Source organism: Orcinus orca, chromosome 7, assembly GCF_937001465.1.
Source record: "Orcinus orca chromosome 7, mOrcOrc1.1, whole genome shotgun sequence".
NCBI lineage: Eukaryota > Metazoa > Chordata > Mammalia > Artiodactyla > Delphinidae > Orcinus > Orcinus orca.
Genome location: NC_064565.1, coordinates 86,597,296 through 86,619,435, shown reverse-complemented (window position 1 = coordinate 86,619,435; position 22,140 = coordinate 86,597,296). Strand labels below are relative to the sequence as shown.

Sequence of the window (22,140 nt, the reverse complement as noted above, 5' to 3'; positions counted from 1 at the left end):
TTTACAAAACAGAAACAAACTCACAGACACAGAAAACAAACTTATGGTTATCAAAGGGGCAAGTGGGTGGAGGGATAAATTAGGAGTCGGGATTAACAGATACACACTACTGTATATAAAATAAACAAGGACCTACTGTATAGCACAGGGAACTATATTCAATATCTGATAACCTATAATGGAAAAGAATCTGAAAAAGAACATGTGATTATATCCATATATCTCTCTATATAGATATATATATCAATATATATACCTACATATATATATATATCACTTTGATGTACACCTGAAACTAACACAACATTGTAAATCAACTATACTTGAAAAAAAAAAAATCCACTGGTTCAGCTTCTCTGGAGAACCCTAACACAGTGGACCTGAGAGGCACTGTTTCCCGGCCTCCACAGTCCCACTTTGCAGTACACATATTGACTCTCCACATATTTGAGAGCACCTCCTCTGTGGTTCCTGTGAGCTTCTCTTGCTGAGGGGAAATGAGAAGGAGGAGGTTAGTGGAATGAGCTACAGCCCCCACCACTACAGGTGATCTCAGTGCCTCCACTGGCACTCATCTCCTTTCTCTCCTCCACCTTGGCAAGTCTGTGGCTTGCTTGATGGAGTAACCCAAATATCCTTGAGGGGGGCTGGCCAATAAACATGAAAAGATTTGTGTTTCAGACTATTAGTCTATATATTACTGTCTCATTGGTTTTCATTTTTAAGTCTTAATCATTTCAAAATAATTTTTAGTGTAATGTTAAATAAGAGTGTGCAAATAAAGAAAATCTACTAATTGAGGTAAATCCCAACTTATCACAGTCCAAACTACATATTCTTTTTGAGACAGCATATCTCTTTTGCTAATAAGGTAAAACTATTAAGTTCTCTATGTTCTTGTAAGTTGGATCTCCTACAGGAGCAAGAATAATCATATAAAGGGCTGGAAAATCTGCCTCCATTGAATCAAACACCAGGCTGTCCCCAATTCAACAGGTTATATAAATAAATCTGTTTGAGAAAGAGCTATCCTTGGCAAAACAAATTAGAATGTATGTTTTAGCTTTGTCAAACCACACAAATAAAATTATTAAGTATAAACTCAATTGAATAAATCTTTATTGAGCTCCCACGGGGCGCATAAATTTAGGATCTATAATTTACATAAGTAGAAAAGTGTTACTTTAGCCCCTTAACAATTAAAAAAAGCAAATTACAACTTCTCTATATATTTCAAGTGAATCATTTAATGTGAGTGAGGCTCAGTTTGATATTACCATAAGTATTATTAACACATGATAACGGGAAAGTATAAACATTTTCCCTTCTATCAAAAACAGGTTTGATGCCAGGATAAACTAGCCTGTTGGTTTAACAATAGCTGATTAAAAAGGCTAGAGAATCTGGAAGTAAAAAATGTACTTGGAAGCAATGTCCTCTGAGGGCTCATTCCCCTGAGGGCAGCAAAATGCTGAAAAATTTAACTGGCTCAAAAATTATACTGAGAAATCAAAAAGAATAGTTAGTCACAGCTTGGGAAAAAATTTTGAGAACAGATGACACTAAATGTAGTTAGATTAATAATTCCAAAGTTTCCCTGGAGTTATAACAGCACTCTGAGCTAACCAAAGGGGCTATAACCTCATGCTCCTTTGAACAGAGTGGTTTTAAATGATAGATTCTCCAGTGCACCAACTGTATTTTCAAGTATAATTCTAGTATTTGTACCTAGCAATACAGAAGAAAAAGCAGCAGGGAGAAAGTGTCAAGTACATAGGACATAAAAGGGTTTGGCAGCCCTAGAATTCCCAGTTTGAATCTTTTTCATCAGGAAAATCCCATTCCGGCTCAGTCCAAGGTGACACTGGAGGTGGTGCTGTTGATGGCCTGTGACAAGCAGGAGGCAACAGTGAAAGTATTGAACTCTGGCTTTCTTCCTTCATCTGTTAAAGAAACTCAAAATAAGGCTGTTGGTACATAAATTCAATACATTAGTTTTTTTTTAGTAAATAATAACTTTTAAAGAAATCATGTTAAATGTGTTTAAATTGTTTTTAGGTATTTTCACTTAAACATGCCTTTGATTCTGGTTATCCGAGAAGAAGAAGTAACAGCCAAATAAACTGACTTTTATCAGAATTATTTTGCCCTTACATCATTTCTAGCCAATATAGAAAAATAAAATGTCTCTAAGTTAATCAAAATATAAGCTGAGGATAAAGTAACACATGATGATATTCCGTTTGTCTTTACTCATTTTGTTTTGCAGAATGGAAATATTTTAGAAAGTCTATAATTAAACTACCAAAAACGTTTTCTTCTTTTTAACTTTACCTTGTAAGAAAATTATTTAAGAATCTTAGTAACCAAACTGTCCCATTAAGCCAACAAAATGATGTGATTTTTTAATAGTATTAAAAAACATCTAGACAACAAAGATAGATCAGCTCACCTGTTTGAAGAAAACATGGGATAATAAACTGCTTGCTGATGGCCTGAAATTTTTTTGAAAAAATTATTTTAAAAAAGACCTCATATTAGAATGTAGATTTTTTTGATGTAAACTATGTTAGAACTTAGGTTTAGAGCTATAAAACTCAATACACAAAAATTAAAAGGAAAAAATATATGTAAGGAAGCCCAATTCTTAGCTTCAACCTTAACTAATGGGCAGAATTAATTCTAGAGATAACCTTCAATTAGTCTGTGACTTAACATTTATTAGGCACTTACTAATTATAAGGAACTATGCTAGGCATTAAGGGGCTTAAAAAAGATTAAAAAGACACACACCTTATTTCCAAAATGCTAACACATTAGTTATCTGTGATAATAATTATTGTAATAACAGCAACTAACACTCTTGTACTGCTTGGAAGTTTCTAAAATGTCTTAACATAAGTGCAGTAATTAACGTCCAGAAAGATTAACTGATTTTTACAAGGTGACTTGGTTAGGAAATGATACAGCTGAGACTGAAGCCCAAGCCTTCTGACTTCCAATCTAGTATTCTTCCCATTTGCTCATTGTCTCCACTTGCTTTTAGCATTGGTATTTTCTGGATTAGGCTACTGTATAGTTTTTTGATGAAAAGACTGATAAAAGATTTGAATTTGGCAAGAAGGAAATCTCACAAAACTTCTATAAAATACAAGACACAGATGTTTTATGCTATTTAGAAGTGACCAATATTACCTTTTCTCAGGATCTTGCTGCAAACAGAGCTGTACCAGGCTAAGGAAGGCAGGAGAGAATGTTTTTGAGGGCGGTGTTTGCAATCTGTCACTATTTACTGTGCGAGTTCCACTGGAGACATGTACACTTTCTCCAATCCCAGAGTCTACACCTGATCGGGAAATTTTCATTCTGGATTCTGACTGAGGGAAAATACTGATATCCAATGGGCTATAAGGAGGACCTTTCAGTTTCTGTAACAACATCTAAAAGAAAGAAAAATTTCCTTCAGTCATTTTCAGGCAAAATATTAAAGCATTAACAACAACAATAAAGGTCCTAAGAGTCTACAGCAAAGATGTTTAAAAGAAATTATATAGAATGTAAGGGAAGGAAAGTAGTTCAGGGATTTTAGCAGCATTTACCTGAGTCCTGTGCATGTCCTGGAAAGGTACCTGCCCACTGGCCAATTCACATGCTGTAATCCCAACGCTGTAAATATCTGACTTTACATTATATCCATGTAAATCCTGTAGAACAATTAATTTGAAGTCCTTTAGTATAAATAACCTTTAAAAAGTTACATACGTATGCTTTTTTGATAAAGGGTGGTGAATAATAATGGAAAAAACTCATGAGAAATCAAGATATACCTAATATTTGGTATACATTTAAAAATTCCTAACAATAATTTTGACAAGAAAGAATTTAAAAAGTCTTGCAGTAGGCCTTTCATCAATCCAAATATAAGGGCACAACTGTCCTTTAGTCAAACTCAGAAGACACTTAAGACGCATAGACAACCCAATGCAATGGCCACACCTGACCTGTCTCAGTAGTTCTGGACTCAGCCACGGCTGCACTGATGTGCTGAACTGTGGGAAATCATACACAGCCCTATGCTTCTGTCCGTGCTTAACCAAACTATGCAGATGGGACAGGCCAGAGAGGGTCACTAGGCCATCACCAGAAATGAGGATATGGCTGGCTTTAATACTCCTAGAACAAAAAGAAACAATCCTAAATACTAAGAAACTGGCCAATGAAGAAAGGATAAAAATCTGGTCAGAATAAATCCATGTATTCCCTTGGAAATTAAATACTCCTTAGAAGTTATAATTTAAAGTTAAATGCAATATTATCCAATAAAAGATAGCCTCTCATGGTATTAACAAAATTTATAAAGATATGTCTGATGTAAAATTTTCCTTCATCAAATAAATTATAAAAGAGCCTTGTTTTTCATCCTAAACACGGAAACTGGAAACTAATAGAGCAGGATGGCCAATAGTCTGGTAAAGTATAATAAAACCTTGATTAATTAGAATACTGTCTGCTAGAAATCCTCAGTTAACCAGAATGCTGCTAAGAAACAACAAACAGTAAGAAAAAAGCTTTGAGGTGAAACAAACAATAAGAAAACAAGCTTATTTAAAAGCAACTTAATTAAAAAGGAAAACAAAGTCCCAATATATCTTAGAACAGCATTGTTTTTAACATTCAGCCAATTACTTCTGCATGTACAGTTTGGCAACAAGAGAACTGATATTTAGTATGATAATCTCAAAGTGCTACAGAACACTTAAGAAATCAAAGGTTTAGTTACAATCTGTATATGATATAAACATGACATAAAACTGAAAAGCAGATAAAGCAGCTCTTTATTTGCTTAAGGAAAAAACAAAACACAAGAGTTAACTAGGATCCCACTCCCCACAGCTTATACCCCAAACAGATAGGTTCTTGTAACCCTCATTATTGGGACTTGAGCTGTGCGAAGACAGGCACTCCATCCCAGCACGGAGCACAGCACTTGGCACAGAGGAGGTGGTCTGAACATTTCTGGTGAATGAACTATAAAATGTAAGCATCTACTATACCTACTGGTCCCTTCCTCCCTCAATTTTCATTTGCAAGTTTCCTATCCTCCACTCTAACACTCAACTGCTCCTTCCTAAAAGCTCCCTAAAAGACTTCTTCCTCTCAAATTCTTTCACTTTGTAAAATACAAATAAGTAAATACCTGTGAATACAGCCATTTTGATGCAGATAGTTCAACCCTCTCACTGCTCCAAAGAGAATGTTTCTTATTAAAGTTTCACTCATTCCTTCAGGAAAGTAAGTCCTCAAGAGTTGACTTGCTGAACCTGAAAGAAACCCCTGAAATCTTTAGATGAACACTGAAAGTGATTTTGCTTCTAGCTATGTTTTAAATGTTCTTATCAACCATAAACACACACACACGTACACACACATGCTCGCATGCACACGTGTTACATTTTAGAGTCTAACCACTTTCTTATGCCAAGGTAATTTTCCTTCACCAATCTTTAAAAAGACTTTTCTAATGACATGCTAGAGATTAGGAAAGTGAATTAACAATATTCAATATTACTAAAAAAGTACATACTGTGTGAGAACATATATATTTTAAATCCACAGGCAATTCACAAAAGCTATCCTAAAAATCAAAGCTCTAGAATCCATTCATTTATTTATTCAACACACCTACTGAACACTACTTGTGCTAGGTATCTTATGAGCACCTGGGGATACCAAAATGAAAAATACATACATGATCCTGCCCTCGAGAAGCTCAAATCCAGTGAAGGAGACAGGTACACACACAGATGTTTACAATACAGTGAAATAAGTTTACAATGCAGAGAAACAAGGATAGGGATGGTGTGCACAAGCAGAAAAACTACTTTTGCTTGAAGACTAACAGCAGCTCTCCACTGAGAGAGAGGAAGGAAACTGAAGGGAAAAAGACAGCTTGTTCAAAGGATTGACTTCTTGGAGAAGCAATCAGTGGTGGTTTCAATGATCATGAGACCCATTCTACTTTTTTTTCTGAAAACTAAAATTCAACATGAACCAGATATAAAAATATATCATGAAATCTAGAATTGGCCATCAGATTTATAAATTAAAAGTAGTGAATCATAAATCAAAGATCACACTCATCCTTAATTATAGCATCCAGGCTAAACCATGAATTATTTTACCTAAAATGAGTTTTCTTACCATAGGCCATAAAAGGAGAAATAACCCAAAGCCAGCTGCCAACAGTGAAAACAGTCCAGTAAGTTGTAATATTGGGATGCCGGAAAAAGTGGGATAGAATCACTGCTTTCTAGTATAGAAACACAGAGACAAGACATTTAAAAACAACCTTTTTAGCTGATTCACGTTGTTACAAAGCAGAAACTAACACACCAGTGTAAAGAAATTATACTCCAATAAAGATGTTAAAAAAAAAGAAGGGAAAAGTAAATAACAATAAAGTGGATTTAAATAATAAAACAAACCCCCAAAACCCAACCTTTTTCCTCATTATGAAGATAACAGCAGTAGTGGCAGCTTATTAGTACCAATAATGGAGCTTATTAGTACTAAGCACTGTTCTTAGTGCTATCATGTCTTTAAATCTCACAACCACTACACAAAGTATGTGACATTATAATTCCCATTTTACAGAAGAGGATACTTAGAAACAAGTTAGAAAACTTGTCCAAAAGCACATAATTAACGAAAGTAGGATGTGAACTTATTAGACAGTCTGACTCCAGAGGTCACAGTCAATAACTATACTGTGTTCTTATGATAGAAACATTTAAAAAATACATTAAAATATGAGTATAAAAGTCACTTCTAACATTAAATCATAGAACCACTGTTAACATTTCAGTATAATTTCTTCCAGTCTTCTTCTGTGCAATATACATGTGCACATATAAATAGTTAAAAAATTGGGATAATATCAAAACAAAATCCTTTCCCTCATTATATCAAAAATGATTAGTGACAACTGAAATGGTATTATAATATTCCTGAAATGCAATCTGTTAAAATTTATCAATTCAGAAGCTAGTTTTACTTAGCTGGAAGAAAAGGAAACTGTTTGCTTTTGTTTTTTCTATTTTCCTATACGATTATTTGTGACTGGACTGACAAGGGGTATTTAAATAAATTCCAGACCAGTGTTCCAAATATGATATTCATTTGAAGGAACTTATAGTACTTACCAAAGTTTGAATATATTTGCTCTTTCATGGATCTGGCTTCCAAGTATTCTTTCCATTTCTGTAATTGCATGTTTATTAGAAGAAAGAAATCTACCTTTCTCTAACAGAACTACTAATTTGTGAAAAAAAAAATTATAGGTGTAATCTCCTCAAATAGACATTAAATTAAATGTATTTTTTTTTTTTTTGTATTGTTACCTGTAAAGCTTTCAGGCGTTCTTCAGTGCAGTTTTCCAGATTTGTAATTTTTACTGTGACCAGTGTTCCTGTAGGAGTATGCCGTGCGAGATGGACGGAAGTCAAGTTGTCAAATCCTCTTCCTATAATCAGACGTAAAACTTGTGTTAATGACGAAAGGAAAAAACTGATAATCTGGACTTCATCAAAATTAAAAATTTTTGCTCTTCAAGAAAACACTGTTAAGAAAATGAGAAGGCAAGCCACTGATTGAAAGTATCAACAATATTTATATCTGACAAGACTTACACACAGAGTACTATATAAAGAACTCTTATAGCTCTATAATAAATGACAAACATCCCAACTAAAAATTAGGCAGAAGATTAAATAGGTAAGCCACAAAAGAAGACACAGAAGTGGCCAACAAGCACATGAAAAGATGCTCAAAATAGAGGAGTAGGAATTAAACACAATATACCATTACACACCTATTGTAATGGTTAGTATTGTGACTTGATAAACAAATTGTTACATTCAAACAATGGAATGTTACTCAGCAATCCCCTACTCCCGGTCCCTGGCAACCACTGATGTGATTTTTGTTTGTCATGTAAGTAGTATCATAGCAGTTTTTTGTGTCTGGCTTCTTTCACTTAGTATAATGCTTTTGAGATTCTTCCGTGTTTCAGTAGTTAATTTCTCTCTATTGCAGAGTAATAATCCATTATATGTATATACCACAATTTATTTTTATCTATTCATAAATTGATAAACTTCGGTTGTTTTCAGTTTTTTGTGACTACAAATAAAGCTGCCAAAACCATTCTTTAAGTAGACATATGTTTTCATTTCTCTTTGGCAAATACCTGCAAGTGGGATGGCTAGGTCGTGTACGTTTAACTTTATAAGAAGCGGTCAAACTGTTTTTGAAAGTGGCTGAACCTCTTTGCATTCCCACAAGCCACGTATAAGTAAGTACTGCAGTGACTTGACATACTCACCAGCATTTGGTGTTGTCAGTTTTTAAACTAAAAACACCTAGAATGGTAATCTATTAATAGACACCTAATAAATGTTAGTTTCCTCCCTCTCTCCACAGTCACCAAATTCTGTCACTTTTATTGTTGAAATGCAGTTAATCTGAAATTCATCCCTTCCTCCCCAGCAACAAGCATCACTTGCCTTAGCTCAAGTCCTGTCCTTGTTCTCTGGCTAGATGCAGTGACTTCCTCACTATGCCCTGCATTCTCGATCAGGACATGCACCAAAACTACTGATGGAACTACTTCAAAAGCCTGTGCCTAGTTCCCATTCACCAGAAATTTTGATTCAGGAGGTCTGTGATGGGATATAGGCACTGCAATTTTTAAAAAGACTCAGGTGATGAGGATGATACTCTGGCTGTAAATCCCTGATATACTATATCTTCCAGATTGCTGCCTGGAACTGCTGCCAGTTGTCCTTCTAAATTCAACATTTTATCAAAAGAAAGGTACTACAGTGCAGCAGCTGAGAGCTTAGACCTTACAGTCACAAGAGTTTGCTTTCAAATCACTAACTGTATGACTATTACTTAAATTCTCAGAGCCTCAGTATCCTCATCTGCAAAATGGGAGGGCTAAAGGGGTGAAATGAAAAAATACATATAATATGTTCAGCCTGATGCCGATTAGATGCTATTATTATCATCATCACTATTCCACAATGTCTCTCTAGTAGAGACGATAAATTCCAAACCTTTCCTTAAATCCACTGAGTAATGAAGTTGGTACGTTGCAGGGCTGACAGAGAGAGTCTGAACTTCTATATATATATATCCCCCATATGAGTTCTTTCACAATGGTTCCAAGTCTCCTTTTTCAGATTTACCTACTCCTACTGCCTACTTGCCCTATGTTCCTGAGTCTAGGCACAGAGCAGCTATGTGATAGTCCTTCCTCAATCACCTATTCGAGTAAATTATTTTTTTTACCTTTTTTGGATTGACACCATCTGAAAAGTCCTTTCTAATTTGGGGGCATTTTCCACCAGTGCTATTTTAGAAAAAGTCAAATCCTTATTTCTCTTTTGGTCACCTTGACCTGGGCATGGGAGGGTCAATGACATAAGCTTGGTCAATGGAGGATGAAGTGAGTGACAAAAGAAGCAGAGGCAGTCAGAACTCACACTTAAAACTTAAAACCTTACCTAAAATCCCATTTTTAGTAGAAACTTTTTTCAGTTAAGTTGGAACTCACCAGTGGGGCCCAACATCATCTAGTGGGGTTAAAGTACCCTACTAGTGTACATTAACTAGGCTGCTCTTATGCTGTGACCCAGGCTACAGTTCTAGTCACATAGTTTCTCTTGGTTTCTTCCAAGCCCATTTCTCTAGCCAATGATTCTGTGAGTTAGCAAAATTGTTCAAAAAATTCTTTTAGTTTAAGTAGTCAGGACTGTTTGTTGTTTGAATAAAAACCCTGACTAGAATATTTAGTAAACTTTTCCTCATGCTTCAGGATCCAGCCCTTTTGCTATCTTCCCTGACTCCTAGAAGAGTCGAGATGCACAGGTGAACGCTCCATCTTCTCTGTTCCCATAACACTTGGGAACACTTTACTGTAGTACCTTCCAGTGCATAAGACAAAGCTATCTTTCATGTTCGTCTTCCCAGAGAGGATGTGAACTCCTCAAGTGTTTTACATGGCTTTATATTCCTAGCACCTAAGATAGTATCTCTTTGTATTATTTAAGAGATGTTTCTGAATACTCAGAGCAACTTTTCACAGGTATAAGGCTAAAAACAATAACTCAGCCAGTTCCAAACTTAACTGAAAAAAGTTTCTACTACGAATGGGATTTTAGGCAAGGTTTTAAGTTAAAAGAAAGTAATTTGGTTAAAGGACTGTAACTGAAAAGATTTACATGATTTGGTTTAAATCAGACAAATGATCAGAAGTTCCCCAAAATAAAGATACAAATAACAAATGCTTAGATTATTTAGTGTCTTCCTCCTCTACCAGTACTTCAGTGAAAAAGTAAAAATTCTAGAAGGTAATCTTGAAAAAAATCTGGGCTACTGTTTTAGGACAGATAAAATTAACAGATCCGTTTGACTGACACAATTAACATTTAGTTTTATGCTGTGGGTAACAAGAGAGACCTGCTTACAAAGTAATCTTTTTGTCATCAATTTCATTTCTAACAATGATGAGTCAATTATGTGCAATCCAGAATGATTACCTATTTCCACTTGGAGTTCATAGTGAGAAACGTTGGTGGAACAGATAACTTCACTGGCTCTAGTGGATGGAGGCAACAAGGAAAGGGTTGGCTCATCAACCTGCATTGTTTTAAAAATATGAAAACAAAATAGGTATAAACTTTTTGGCGCCCCAATTTGGTCCCCTACTCCAATGTAAAATACTGATATTGTCTTTTCAAACACACAAGTGCTCATTAAGAAGGCAGTGAAAAGGTGGCTTAAGACACTGTTTTAAGATCCAAAAAGTATTTACAACAGCTAATAAGGGATGCTAGTTATAAAGCTATCAGCCTGTGAAGGGGGAGAGGGCTAGAAAAACAGATTTACAGGTAGTGAAGAATACTTTTCAGCACAATTTCCAGGAAGCATTCTTAGGAGTTGCTAAGAATGGCTGTTGACTCTTCAGGGTATCTAATAAATATATCAAGGGAAGAAATGAAAGGACCTATGAGGAATATTCTATTCTGGTGCTTTTACTTCAAGTGGTTGTCAGTTACAATCATTACACATACATGTATCTGCTCAGCTAATGGAGGTGTTAACAGTCAAGGAACAATTTCCATACTAAAACTTATTCAAAGAAGCTGAAGAAGTTTTTCAAAGATGAAATGAATCAGAAGGGAGGTCAGAAAGAAAAATAAGCCTCAAGAGATGGGAGAACAGGATAGGGTACAAAAGTCCTGAGTTAATGACCATGTACCACTATGGCCTTTCACGGGATACTATGGAGTCAGAGTGCTAGGTCTGCACCAGATCCCAGTGGCACTGAAATAACATGCACACAGGAGAAAGAAGAGGCCAACACCACTGGCATCATATGATAGCCATGAGGATCTCTAAAAGGACACCAGTACTCAGCAGCCTTTACAGGCACCAGCAGGTGGCAAGAATCTCGTTACTACCTCCAAGGTAAAGAGAAGGAAGAAGGGAGTTAGGAATGACATTACTATTTACTAGGAATTCTGCTAACTATTTTTTACATTTGATTCTACATGTTCCCCAAGCTTTTAAGAGAGCAGAAAAATATAATTGTAAGCTCATGGTAAAAGGTGAATAATCTGCAAGAGGGATGAAAGGCTATAAAAAGAAATTCTACCATACAATTGGAAATAATCCCAATGAAGAAAGAAATCTAAATAAATCAATGCAATTTCTTTAGAACAAGTAGTCTTAAACTCAGATTTAAAGAACACATATAAGAGAGAGAAAGAAGAGCATATAGCAGTTTAAAAAATGTTTAAAGTGATAAGCTATAAGTCTGCCAGGAAGGCTAGAGCACAGAATGAACTGAGGCTTACAGTTCACTGCTTGAAAAAAATGGCATCAGGTTACCAGATGATGGATTGAAATAAGGCTAATCAACCTCTACTTTGCTTCCCTCAACTCCATCAGGGAACTAGTCTTCTTTAAACTAGAAGCACTTAGATTGTAATTAAGTAGCTGAAGCTCAAAACAGGTTGTTTTAAATAGGTTCAAACCTCCAAACCAAAGACAATTACATCTAGGATATTAAGTCTGCAAATATAGTAAAACTCAGATGAGAAACCCGAATGGAAATAGTCAAACATTGACTCAATTTTCAAAAAAGAGAAAAAAGGATAAAGGGGCAAGCTTGATGTTGTTGCCCAGTAAGGTCTGGTATCAAATCACTACACAAACAAGTTATGGACATTTAAGAAAACAACACGGTAATCACAAGAAGACAATATAGGTTTACTAAGAGTAAATCATCTTAAAACTAACCTCACTTCTCTTTTTGATTTCATGACTAGTTAGAGAATTAGAAAGCAAAAATCATGGCAGGGTCCTTGTCCTTGTCAAACTTTTTAATAACTTTTTGAACTAAAAATTCAAAAGACCTGGTTAATGAATAATCTGGGGAAAAAGTCATGAAAACAATACCATTTACAATAGCACCAAAAAGAATAAAATACTTAGAAATTAACTTAACCAAGGCAATGAAAGACTTGTACAATGGAAACTACAAAACATTGCTGAGAGAAATTAAAGAAGACATAACTGAATGGAAACATACCTCATGTTCAAAGATTGGAAGACTTAATATTATTAAAATCTCAAGGGATCCTGAATAGCAAAAACAATGTTGAAAAAGGAACAAAATTGGAAGACTCACTCTTCCTACTTTCAAAACTTACTACAAAGCTACAGTAACTAAAACAGTGTGGTGTTGACACAAAGACAAACATATAGAGCAAGAGAACAGAATAAAGAGCCCAGAAACAAACCCTCACATATATGGTCAAATGACTTTTGACAAGTGTGCCAAGACCATTCAATGGAGCTAGGACAGTATTTTCAACAAATGGTGCTGAGAAAACTGGATATCCAGATGCAAAAGAATGAAGTTGGACCCTTACCTATACAAAAATTAACTCAAAATGGATCAAGAAAATATTTGTAGGTCATACTTCTGATAATGTTAATACCCAGAATATAGAGAGAACTAAAATTCAACAACAAAAAACAAACAACCCAATTAAAAAATGGGCAAAGGACTTTGAATAGACATTCTCCACAGAATACATGTATGTGGTCAATAAACACAGGAAAAAAGTGCTCAACATCACTAATCATTAGGGAAATGCATATCAAAACTACAACGATATACCACCTCACACCCTTTATGATGGCTGTTATCAAAAAAGCAGAAAATGAGTATCGGAGAGGATGTAGAGAAACTGGAACTCTTGTGCTCTGCTGGTGGGAATGTAAAATGGTACAGCCACTGTTGAAAACAGTATGGTCGTTCCTCAAAAAATTTAAATAGAATTACCATAGGATCCAGCAATTCCACTTCTGGGTATATACCTAAAAGAATTGAAATCAGGGTCTCAAAGAGATATTTGTACTCCCATGTTCATAGCAGCACTATTCACAATAGCTACAATGTGGATGCAACCCAAGTGTCCACCAACAGATGAATGAATAAGCAAAATGTAGTATATACATATAATGGAATATTATTCAACCTTAAAAAGTAAGGAAATTCTGCAGTATGCTGCAGCACTAGTGAACCTTGAGGACATTATGCTAAGTGAAAAATCTCAGTCACAAAATAACAAATACAGTATGATTCCACTTATACTGGTAATGAGAGTAGTCAAATCAGAGACAGAAACTAGAATTGTGGTTTCCAAGAGGCAGGGGAATTATAAGGGAAGGAGGAGCTACTGTTTAATAGGTACAGAGTTTCAGTTTTACAAGATGAAAAGAGTTACAGAGATGAATGGTGGTGATGGTTGTACAATATTATGAATGTATTTGATGCCACTGAACTGTACACTTTAAAATGGTTAAGATGGTAAATTTTATGTTATATGTACCTAGCACAATAACCCCTCCTGCAAAAAAAGCAGCACTTGTGGAAATTTCCTGAGTTCTAGGCCTCTCTCTTGGTAACAGCAAGGAGTCAACAACAGACACTTTACTTTCTAAACACTACCTGTCTGAAGGGTAATACTTGAATGAAAACTAGGATTGGATACTATATCCTATTGTACAACAAGGTACGTAACTAGAAGACTTTACAGTATTAGCGAGTAAAAAGCGAAATGACAAAAATGATGACAATTGAAGATAAGGTCAGAATAAATTTAAAAATAGGATTAACTGGGATAACTCTATTTTGTAGGACTAAGGTATCTGCAAGGCAGGTTCTATTTTATAGAAAGAATTATAATATAAAATGAAAATTAAGAGATTTAGAGGGGAAGATCCCAGAGAAATATTTATTTCTCAGCATGTTTCTTTAAATATTATTTAATACATCAGGCATTGCCCAGGGATGATAAAGATAAAAAAGACAGGATGCCTATTTTATGGGGATCATGTGGAGAGACATATACATCAATCATTGTGAGATAATATAGTAAATGCCATTTTATGAGGATGTCTAAGGTCTGTAGGACCATAATAGAATTAAAGGTACAAGAGCAAAGGCTTCAGAGATGTGATACTTGAGCCAACTCTTTAAGCACGAGGAAGAATTTTAGAGGGGTATTTCAAGCAGAAATAAAAGTGTGTGCTAAGACTCAGCAGCAATAAATGAAACTCAAACATTAGACATATTCCATACCATTAAGAGTCCTTATAAAACACTAACAAGTTTAGGCTTTATCCCATACGCTTTAGGAAACCAATGGCAATTTTAAAGCTGGAAAGTGGCACAAACAGGCCTGTATTGGTAACAGTGTTGAATACTGATCTGAGTGGGAGAGGAGGTTATATGTGTGTCTAGGAAACTAGAGGCAATGTGTTTACCTGCAACAGTCCAGGTGAGAGATGATGAGATTTGAGTAGCAGCAGTGATCAGGTGAAGGAGGGGATGGACTCAAGGGCATTTCAGAGACAGATCTGTAAGACTTGGTGTGTAACTAGATGTGAGGGCAGAGGAAGAGGCAGTGTGAGGATAACTCCAAAGTTTCTAGTTAGGGTGATTTAGTAGATGGATTTTCATTTGCCAAAGCAGGAAATTCAATAGGTCCGTGAAGTTTTGAGAGATTAAGGTTTTACTCAAACTGCACAGAGATGCCTTTGAAAACTCTAACCAGAGGAATTCTACAGACTCATCTGGTGCCCAGGAAAGAGTCCAAAGTTGCAGGTAAAAACTTAAGAATCATCAGTCCTACCTGATGACAGGGTCCCCTCACAACCTAAAGGAAAACCTCAGGTAGCTCCAGACAATCTGAAATCTGAGCAACTGAAACCACAGGAGCCAGTGAGACTGCTTAGGGAGAGTCTGTTTAGGCAGAAGAGCAGAGGCCAATTACAGACTTCTGGAGAATAGCTTATGTAGAGGAAGAAGAAACAGTAAAAGAAGAAAAGTGAAAGAAGAAAGAAGTAAAGAAAAAGAGATATAGGAGAACCAGAAATTATATTCTGTAAAATGGTGTCACAGAAGGCAAAAGAGGAGTATTAATTGTACTTAACCATTTTCTTACCAAGTTTTGATGGGTACTGGTTTCAGACTGTTTTTCAGGTCTGAGTGATTCAACTTGTGTTCGTGAAGTGCAGAAACAATCCTGTAAATTCAGAAATACACTAAATAAGTGAAAAATAAGTCACAAGATAAGGGTGGCACGTGGATACAAAAAAGTCTGTTGACTGGGGTGAGGAGCAGAGAGAAAGGGCAACGTGCAGGAACCTGAACTGGAGCCAGGATTCATACTGTGGAGGTAGACAGTATGGGAGAGAATGGAGAAGCAGCTGGGTATGCAGAAGACAAATTTCATATCTGCTATAATTTTACTTGGCGCTATCTCTGATTCTTGCCCTCTACCCTGGAGGTAACAACAGCAATTCATTTTTACTGCTGGTGTTAATTTTTAACCCTTTCGTAATCTTTGCAGTGTTTTTCTGAATATTTAGCTAGAGATATATTCTGCTATGCTCACCATATTAATTTTATCTTGGTCCTCAGATTTTCTTTTTCCCTTAAGTGTGGGAACCATGTTTATCCACATTAAACCACACATTGAATATATCAATACTTGGAACCAATTTTGTTCCGTAAGGTGATAAACATCTCTAACCAATTAAAATCAAATTAAGAGACTTAGTTCCATTATCACAATTTACATTTTCCTGCATTTCAACTCAGTGTTCTGTTATCACGTATTGTCAATAAAGAAATGTAACACCTACACACGCTAGTGGCGTGAAGCTGATGTTATACTTATTTAGGAAGAAAAGGTATGTCAAAAGAAAAGTATAAACAAATTGTATGAAAGAGACTTTTAATTATTTTCAAGCATCTTATGAACATTCATTTTTATATGAACATTAAAGTATAATATCAAATGAGTCTTTAAGACAAGTCCATCCACGTCTATTCTGCAGTCACTTACTTAATCAAACTTCCTTTAGCTTAAAATATGCCAGAATTTCTCATTAATCAAACTAATCATTTTCCCAGTTAGCCTAAATTACTGATTAAGTTGAATTCCTACAGTCTGTACATATCAATCTTACCAAAATAATTTGACATATATCCCCACCGTTTTATGTAAAACTCGCCCCTGAAGAACAGGAGCTAACAGTGTCAAGGTAGCTGTAGAATCACTTCCTTTGCAAAGTTTCTATTGGTTTGTGTGGGGTGAATAAAATTTACAATAAAAAAAATTACAATAAAAGTTTTTGAAGATACTTAATACTGTCGTTCATATAAAAAATAGCCACCAGTTACATCATTTATATATTATATTTGGTATTTACATATATTTTCCAACATTTGCCCTGAATCTTTCACAATAATCATTCATACTATTGTGTGGGAAAGGGTTAGCAGGCCTAAAACTGCTCTCCTTGGAAAGGCCTGTTTGCAAGGTTGACCCTTGGCTGGTATCTAGGAACTCGGATTTTGGGAGGGTTCCCACCATTCCCCGGTAAGAATGGATCATGGTGTGCCTAAACTGTCTATGCAAACAACATGGTTTATGCTGAACACCTGCTTTCTTTCTGGGAGTCTGGAATTTTGTTCCTGCTGCTCCTTTGAAAACACCACTTCTTAGCTGTCAAATAGAGGTAAAATTTGAATGAGGAAGAATCCTTCATAAGCAAAAACATTAACTTTATCTCAGTTACACAAATATCTCACTGAGGAGAAAACATGAATGTTTTGATTCAAAGGATTCTAAATATTTCATTGCAAGAAGAATACAAAGTAAAATTATTAACAAACTGAACAAATATAAATGACCCTATCAAATTCTATTTTTCCAAAAATCCATAATTATGAAATAATAGATTAAGTAAGATGTCCTTTCCCCCAAATTTGGAAGCCCTGGGCAACCATACAGCCCTTTGAATCTCAGTATCTCCATCTATCAAATGCCCTTTTACATCTCATCCAATCTACAAACTGACATAAAATTGTTAATCTTAAGTAATCCTTTAGAGCAGGGGTCAACAAACTATGGTCCACGGGTCAAATCTGACCCGCCACCTGTTTTAGTGCATAAAATTTTACGGAAACACAGACACATTCATTTGCATTTATTTACATATTGCCTATGGCAGCTTTTTCCAAGAGTAACTTAATAGAGATCACATAGCACACAAATACTACCTGGCCCTCTAAAGAAAAAGTTTGCTGATTCCTGCTTTAGAAAATGAGGTAGATATTTCACCTCAATGTATTTTCCAGATATATAAAGCTCCCCTTTTAAGTAGATAAACTTTATTTTAAACATAAAGTAAATGCATTATATATTTTCCAAATAACTAACAATACAGTCTCCTAACTTCATAGTTCTGCCTCTCAGACTTGGCAAGTGATAGAGTGGATTGGCAGGTGTGAGTTTGAGCCCTGGCTCTAATTCTTTGCAACCATGGACCAAACTCCAAATGAGGATTATACCACCTGCCCTGCTTACAATTTTGAAGACTGAGAGAGATATAATACATGAAAGCATTTGTAAATTACAAATCATCATACAAATGCACCCACCACTTTTTAAAAGAAATTCAAATATTCAAATAACGTATTATATTCTACATAAGACACAATGAAAGTCCTAAAACTACTTAATCTAGAGTAGATACCATGGACTTAATATAAACAAAAACCACGTTAGTATCTATACATCATATTAGACAATGATCCTAATGTTTCCTGTCTTGTTAAGTCAAGGGGCTTATTTTTCATACTATTTTGCTTGCCTTTAGTCAGATGGAAATTTGTCAAAGGGATTTTTGAAAGATTTAAAGGATAAGGCATAGCTAACTGGATGGAAGAGTAATGTCTAAGGACAGTAAATGTATGAGAAAAGTGGGTATGGGACAAAGGAATAGAAGGAGTATATCGGAAAAGTATAGGAGCTCTTTTTTAAAGAGACAAAAACTCAATGATAATTTAACTCATTTTTAAAGACCAGAAGTCTTTCAGATCAAAATAACATCTCAGAGCCTAAGAATATTCCATCAGAGTATGCCTATTAGGGCTTTGCACTAACATCTAATTACTCTATTGACACAAAATTAGATCCGCGCTTATAAAAACTTACCAAAAGAGACATTGAATCGCTTTAGTTCACAGAAAGTGAGAAAAATCCATCTACTCCAAAGAAGATTTCTGCTTTATCTTCAAGATACAGAAATATCCTAGTATAAAAACAGAAGCAAAATAACTTATATTTACATACAAATGCCTTAAAGATCTAGTTGCCATAAACCCACCACTATTTGGGCAGCTATTCTTTGACACAAGGACTACAGACATTCCTGAAAGGTGTCCTTAAAGAACATTTCTGTTTACTGAACACTATTTGGGATCTGACATCACAACAGAAAGGTGGAGTGAAGTTGAAAGGAGGTTCTGAATATTTCCAAAGCCTCAATAAACCTGCATCTCTTCTTCCTTATCTTTTCTATACTAATTTTTTACAGAACCCTAAGCAAATGTAAAAACAATACAGAAAGGTAATGTTGGACCCACTTTTAATACAAATGATGCCCAAGAATTTCCAATGGTTCTACTTAGAAGTAAACTTTGAATCTTCCAAAGCTTCCTTATCCAATTAATTACCTATTAAATCATCTAGGGTAACTGACCAGCAAATTTGGGAAAGAGTCAAGATTAGCAACAGAGTAGGAATTAATTACATTTTCTTCTTGCCATGTTTAAAAAAAGATTTTTTTTTCAGTTTTCATGTGAAAATAATATTTTCTGTAGGTTGAATATTTTTTATGATTCTTAGTTCTCATTTCCATTCTTCTTGGAATTTATTGACAGATAGGAAAGATATGCAGATTATTACACAAATAATTCCTGTCCACTTTCACTGATGGAGTATTAATCTCAATACTTTATGAAGGCTCCAACAGATGCAGAGGTTTAAAATAGTAACTTATTCAGATTGAAGGAGCTACAAAAGCACCACCAAAAGTTTCCAAATCTTTCCTAATAGAAAGGGTGGCAATGTTCGAAACTTGCTAGTGCTGGGTATTCCCTTACACCTACCCAGTATCTCTTTCACCTAAATTGTGGTTCATTATTTCATTTTAATGAAGTCCCCAAGTTTGATCAAGGCATCTGCAAACATCTGAACAAAATTAGAAAGAAAAAGCTTTTGTAAACCATAGATATTATACAGCAGCATCCAATTTTATTGCTAAGAAAAGATGTCAATTTATTCAGGATATTCACTACAAACCAAAGGAAGAGAATGGGAAGAAGAAAAAAACCCGGAATGGTTTATTTTTGTCACCTGCCATTCATTACCATCAATTTAAGGCACTGGTGTTTGCTGTGTTACAAAAGAGGTAATGCAAAACCTGCCCTGCTCACTTTCCAGGGTGATTCGGATCAATGAAATACTTTATCTGAAAGTGCTCAGAACTATCAAATACTGTATCAATAAGAGCTTGAGAAGATGCTCTGAAAGGTACCAAATGGTAGGACTCATTTGGAAAGTAAGTTGGCAATGTTTTGATAACTATAAAAATGTTCATCCCTTTGACCCTGTAAAATTCTCACTTCTGGTAATCTATTCTAAGGAAACATCCAAGTAAATGAAGAAACTACAAGCATGTAGAAAGTAATTACCCTGTTACCTGAAACGGTCAAGTATTCATCCCACAGGTGTTTAATGAATGGCTGCTATGGGTCAGGCTCTGTGCTGGGCACTGGGGACACTCACTAGTGATCGAGGCAGACAAGGCCCTGACCACTTGGAGCATACATTCCTACAAGCAGAAAGATCAGGGATGTCGTGATTAACTGAATTTCCTGGTTCTCAGGAATTTGTTTCTTGCTCTTTCTGTGTAATATCAGTTAAGTTCTTTCTTAAACAACAACAAAAAACCTTTAAACTCCATTACATTATCTATTTTTCAGAAAAACTCATAAGAAGCGGACACAATCTGTGAGAATTGTCAGTACTAAAGGGGTTGCCCACGTGCATGGCTTAATCCCAGAGGATTTTGCTTTAGATGTGACAGACTATTAAGAGATACTTTTATGAGACATTTTGAGGTCAAGGCAGCAGCTGCCCCCGCTAAGAGACGGGGGTGGGGGTCGCTGGAGGGCGGGGTATAGGTCTGCCGTCATAATTTTCTCCTGCGTGCTCTTTCACTAGGTATGAACATAAACCCTTTTCAAAAATTCATACTTGAGACTTGTATTTCTAAATGTATTTACAAGTACATCAGTGTGGTCCCTCGCAATTATCTCTAAAAAGAGAATTAAAATAAATCTTTCTAAATAATTTAAATTTGTTCTAAAATAGAATGGTTCCTCCGAAAGCTTTAATCTGAAAGGTTAACACTTTCTGCGACAATCGGAAGGCGCATCTAAATTACAGAACTCGGGTTTTGAGTTAATTTAAGCATCCAACAGAGGCCCTTGTTACAGGGAATGCAAAAAAGCCAGATTTAACTCTGCGGAGCTTTAAAATTACTGTAATTTTCAAAGTTATCTTGGGAACCTATAAAATCTTAAAAATTATAGCCACGCACAACTCGGTAGAATTTCCAAACTTAGCATCGTGACTCAGGCTTTCAAAAAATATTTACTAAGCGCCTACTGTGTGCCAGGCTCTATCCTAGATAGGCGCTGTCACCAATTCCAATCGAGTTCTGAGGAAAAAGGTACGCGACACAACAAACCCACGAGGGAAAAACACAACGTTGAACTTAAATACCGAGGACGAAACGCGGCTTGAGCGTTCAATTACGTAAAAGCTTCCTTCCGAGTCCTGCTTTGGGGGACTTTGCAGCGAACTCGCAGAAGGCGGCACACAGAGCCGGGCCGGAGGGCACCTTGGGTCTGGAGACTCCGCGTGCCTGTGAGTGCGGCCAAAGGTGACAGCGGCGGGGCGGGGGGGGTGGCGCCGCGGGCAGCTGGGCCCCGCGCACCTGGCACCGCCGACCCCAGCAGGCACCGCCTACCCAGCACGCAGGTGCCTCGGCCGCCACGCGGCCCGGGACGCCGGGCCGAGCCGGAGCCGCGCGGCACGCACGGGCCGCTCGCCACGCCGAGCCGGACTCCCGCCACGGCTCCGTCGGCCTCCCGGGCTCAGGCTGGAAGCGCGGCGGCGAGTTCTAGCCTCGAGCTTCCGTAGGCGCGCGCTGGCGGAGCCGCGCTCCCTCACTTCGCGACCAGCCCGTAGCCCTTCCCCTCCCCAGCCCGGCCTCCCCTCATTACCCTGGCGGCGACTGCGGCCAGCGGCTCTCCTCAGGCGGCCAGCGGTGCGGGGCCCTGGCGCCAGGCCCGCCCAGCGGCAAAGCGAGCGCGCAAGGCCCGCTCGCGGCACAAGCCGCGGAGCCAGGAGGGCGGCGCGACCCGTCTGGCACTGTGGGCCTGGAATTCTGCCCCAACCCCCAGCAGCCCTCCAGCACTGGGCTCGCCCCACCCTGGCCCCAGGGTCGCGGCCCCGCCCCCCGCCCCGCCCCGCCCCGCCCCCGCCCCCGCCCCGCCCCCGCCCCCGGGCTAGAAGCGAGGGGCGTGGCCTTTAGAGAAAGGGGGCGTGGTCTAGAGGAAACTACAATCCCCAG

General features: G+C 37.0%; 1 protein-coding gene and 1 pseudogene across 6 annotated transcripts; one reads left to right on the top strand and one right to left on the bottom strand.

The window, feature by feature from the left end:
* The window catches only part of LOC117201678 (WASH complex subunit 3-like), a 105,269-nt pseudogene that overhangs the window by 28,767 nt on the left and 54,362 nt on the right, over positions 1–22,140 (top strand).
* On the bottom strand, positions 1,103–21,976 carry STRADB (STE20 related adaptor beta). Of its 6 annotated transcripts, none has more exons than XM_033430000.2 (13): positions 21,791–21,975; positions 20,200–20,331; positions 18,651–18,747; positions 15,588–15,668; positions 10,605–10,704; positions 7,401–7,522; positions 6,202–6,310; positions 5,198–5,321; positions 4,002–4,173; positions 3,600–3,704; positions 3,196–3,440; positions 2,453–2,495; positions 1,103–1,943 (listed from the first exon to the last, which is right to left on the bottom strand). In XM_033430000.2, the coding sequence occupies exons 3-13, from the start codon at positions 18,660–18,662 to the stop codon at positions 1,800–1,802; spliced, it is 1,257 nt and encodes a 418-aa protein (XP_033285891.1). In that variant the 5' UTR covers positions 18,663–18,747; positions 20,200–20,331; positions 21,791–21,975; the 3' UTR covers positions 1,103–1,799. The 6 variants fall into 6 exon arrangements, with proteins under 6 accessions (XP_033285891.1, XP_033285886.1, XP_033285898.1 ...); XM_033429995.2 differs by lacking the exon at positions 20,200–20,331 and adding an exon at positions 19,607–19,688; XM_033430007.2 differs by lacking the exons at positions 20,200–20,331; positions 21,791–21,975 and adding exons at positions 13,421–13,455; positions 19,607–19,688.

Bases quoted from the DNA above. Each gene is read 5' to 3' on its own strand.
- STRADB (XM_033430000.2), bottom strand. The intron at 3,705-4,001 runs GTCAGGTGTGGC...ATTGTTCTACAG, and splicing joins GTCCAGAACTACTGAGACAG to GATTTACATGGATATAATGT. The intron at 2,496-3,195 runs GTAATATTGGTC...AAAAAATTTCAG, and splicing joins CAGCAAGATCCTGAGAAAAG to GCCATCAGCAAGCAGTTTAT.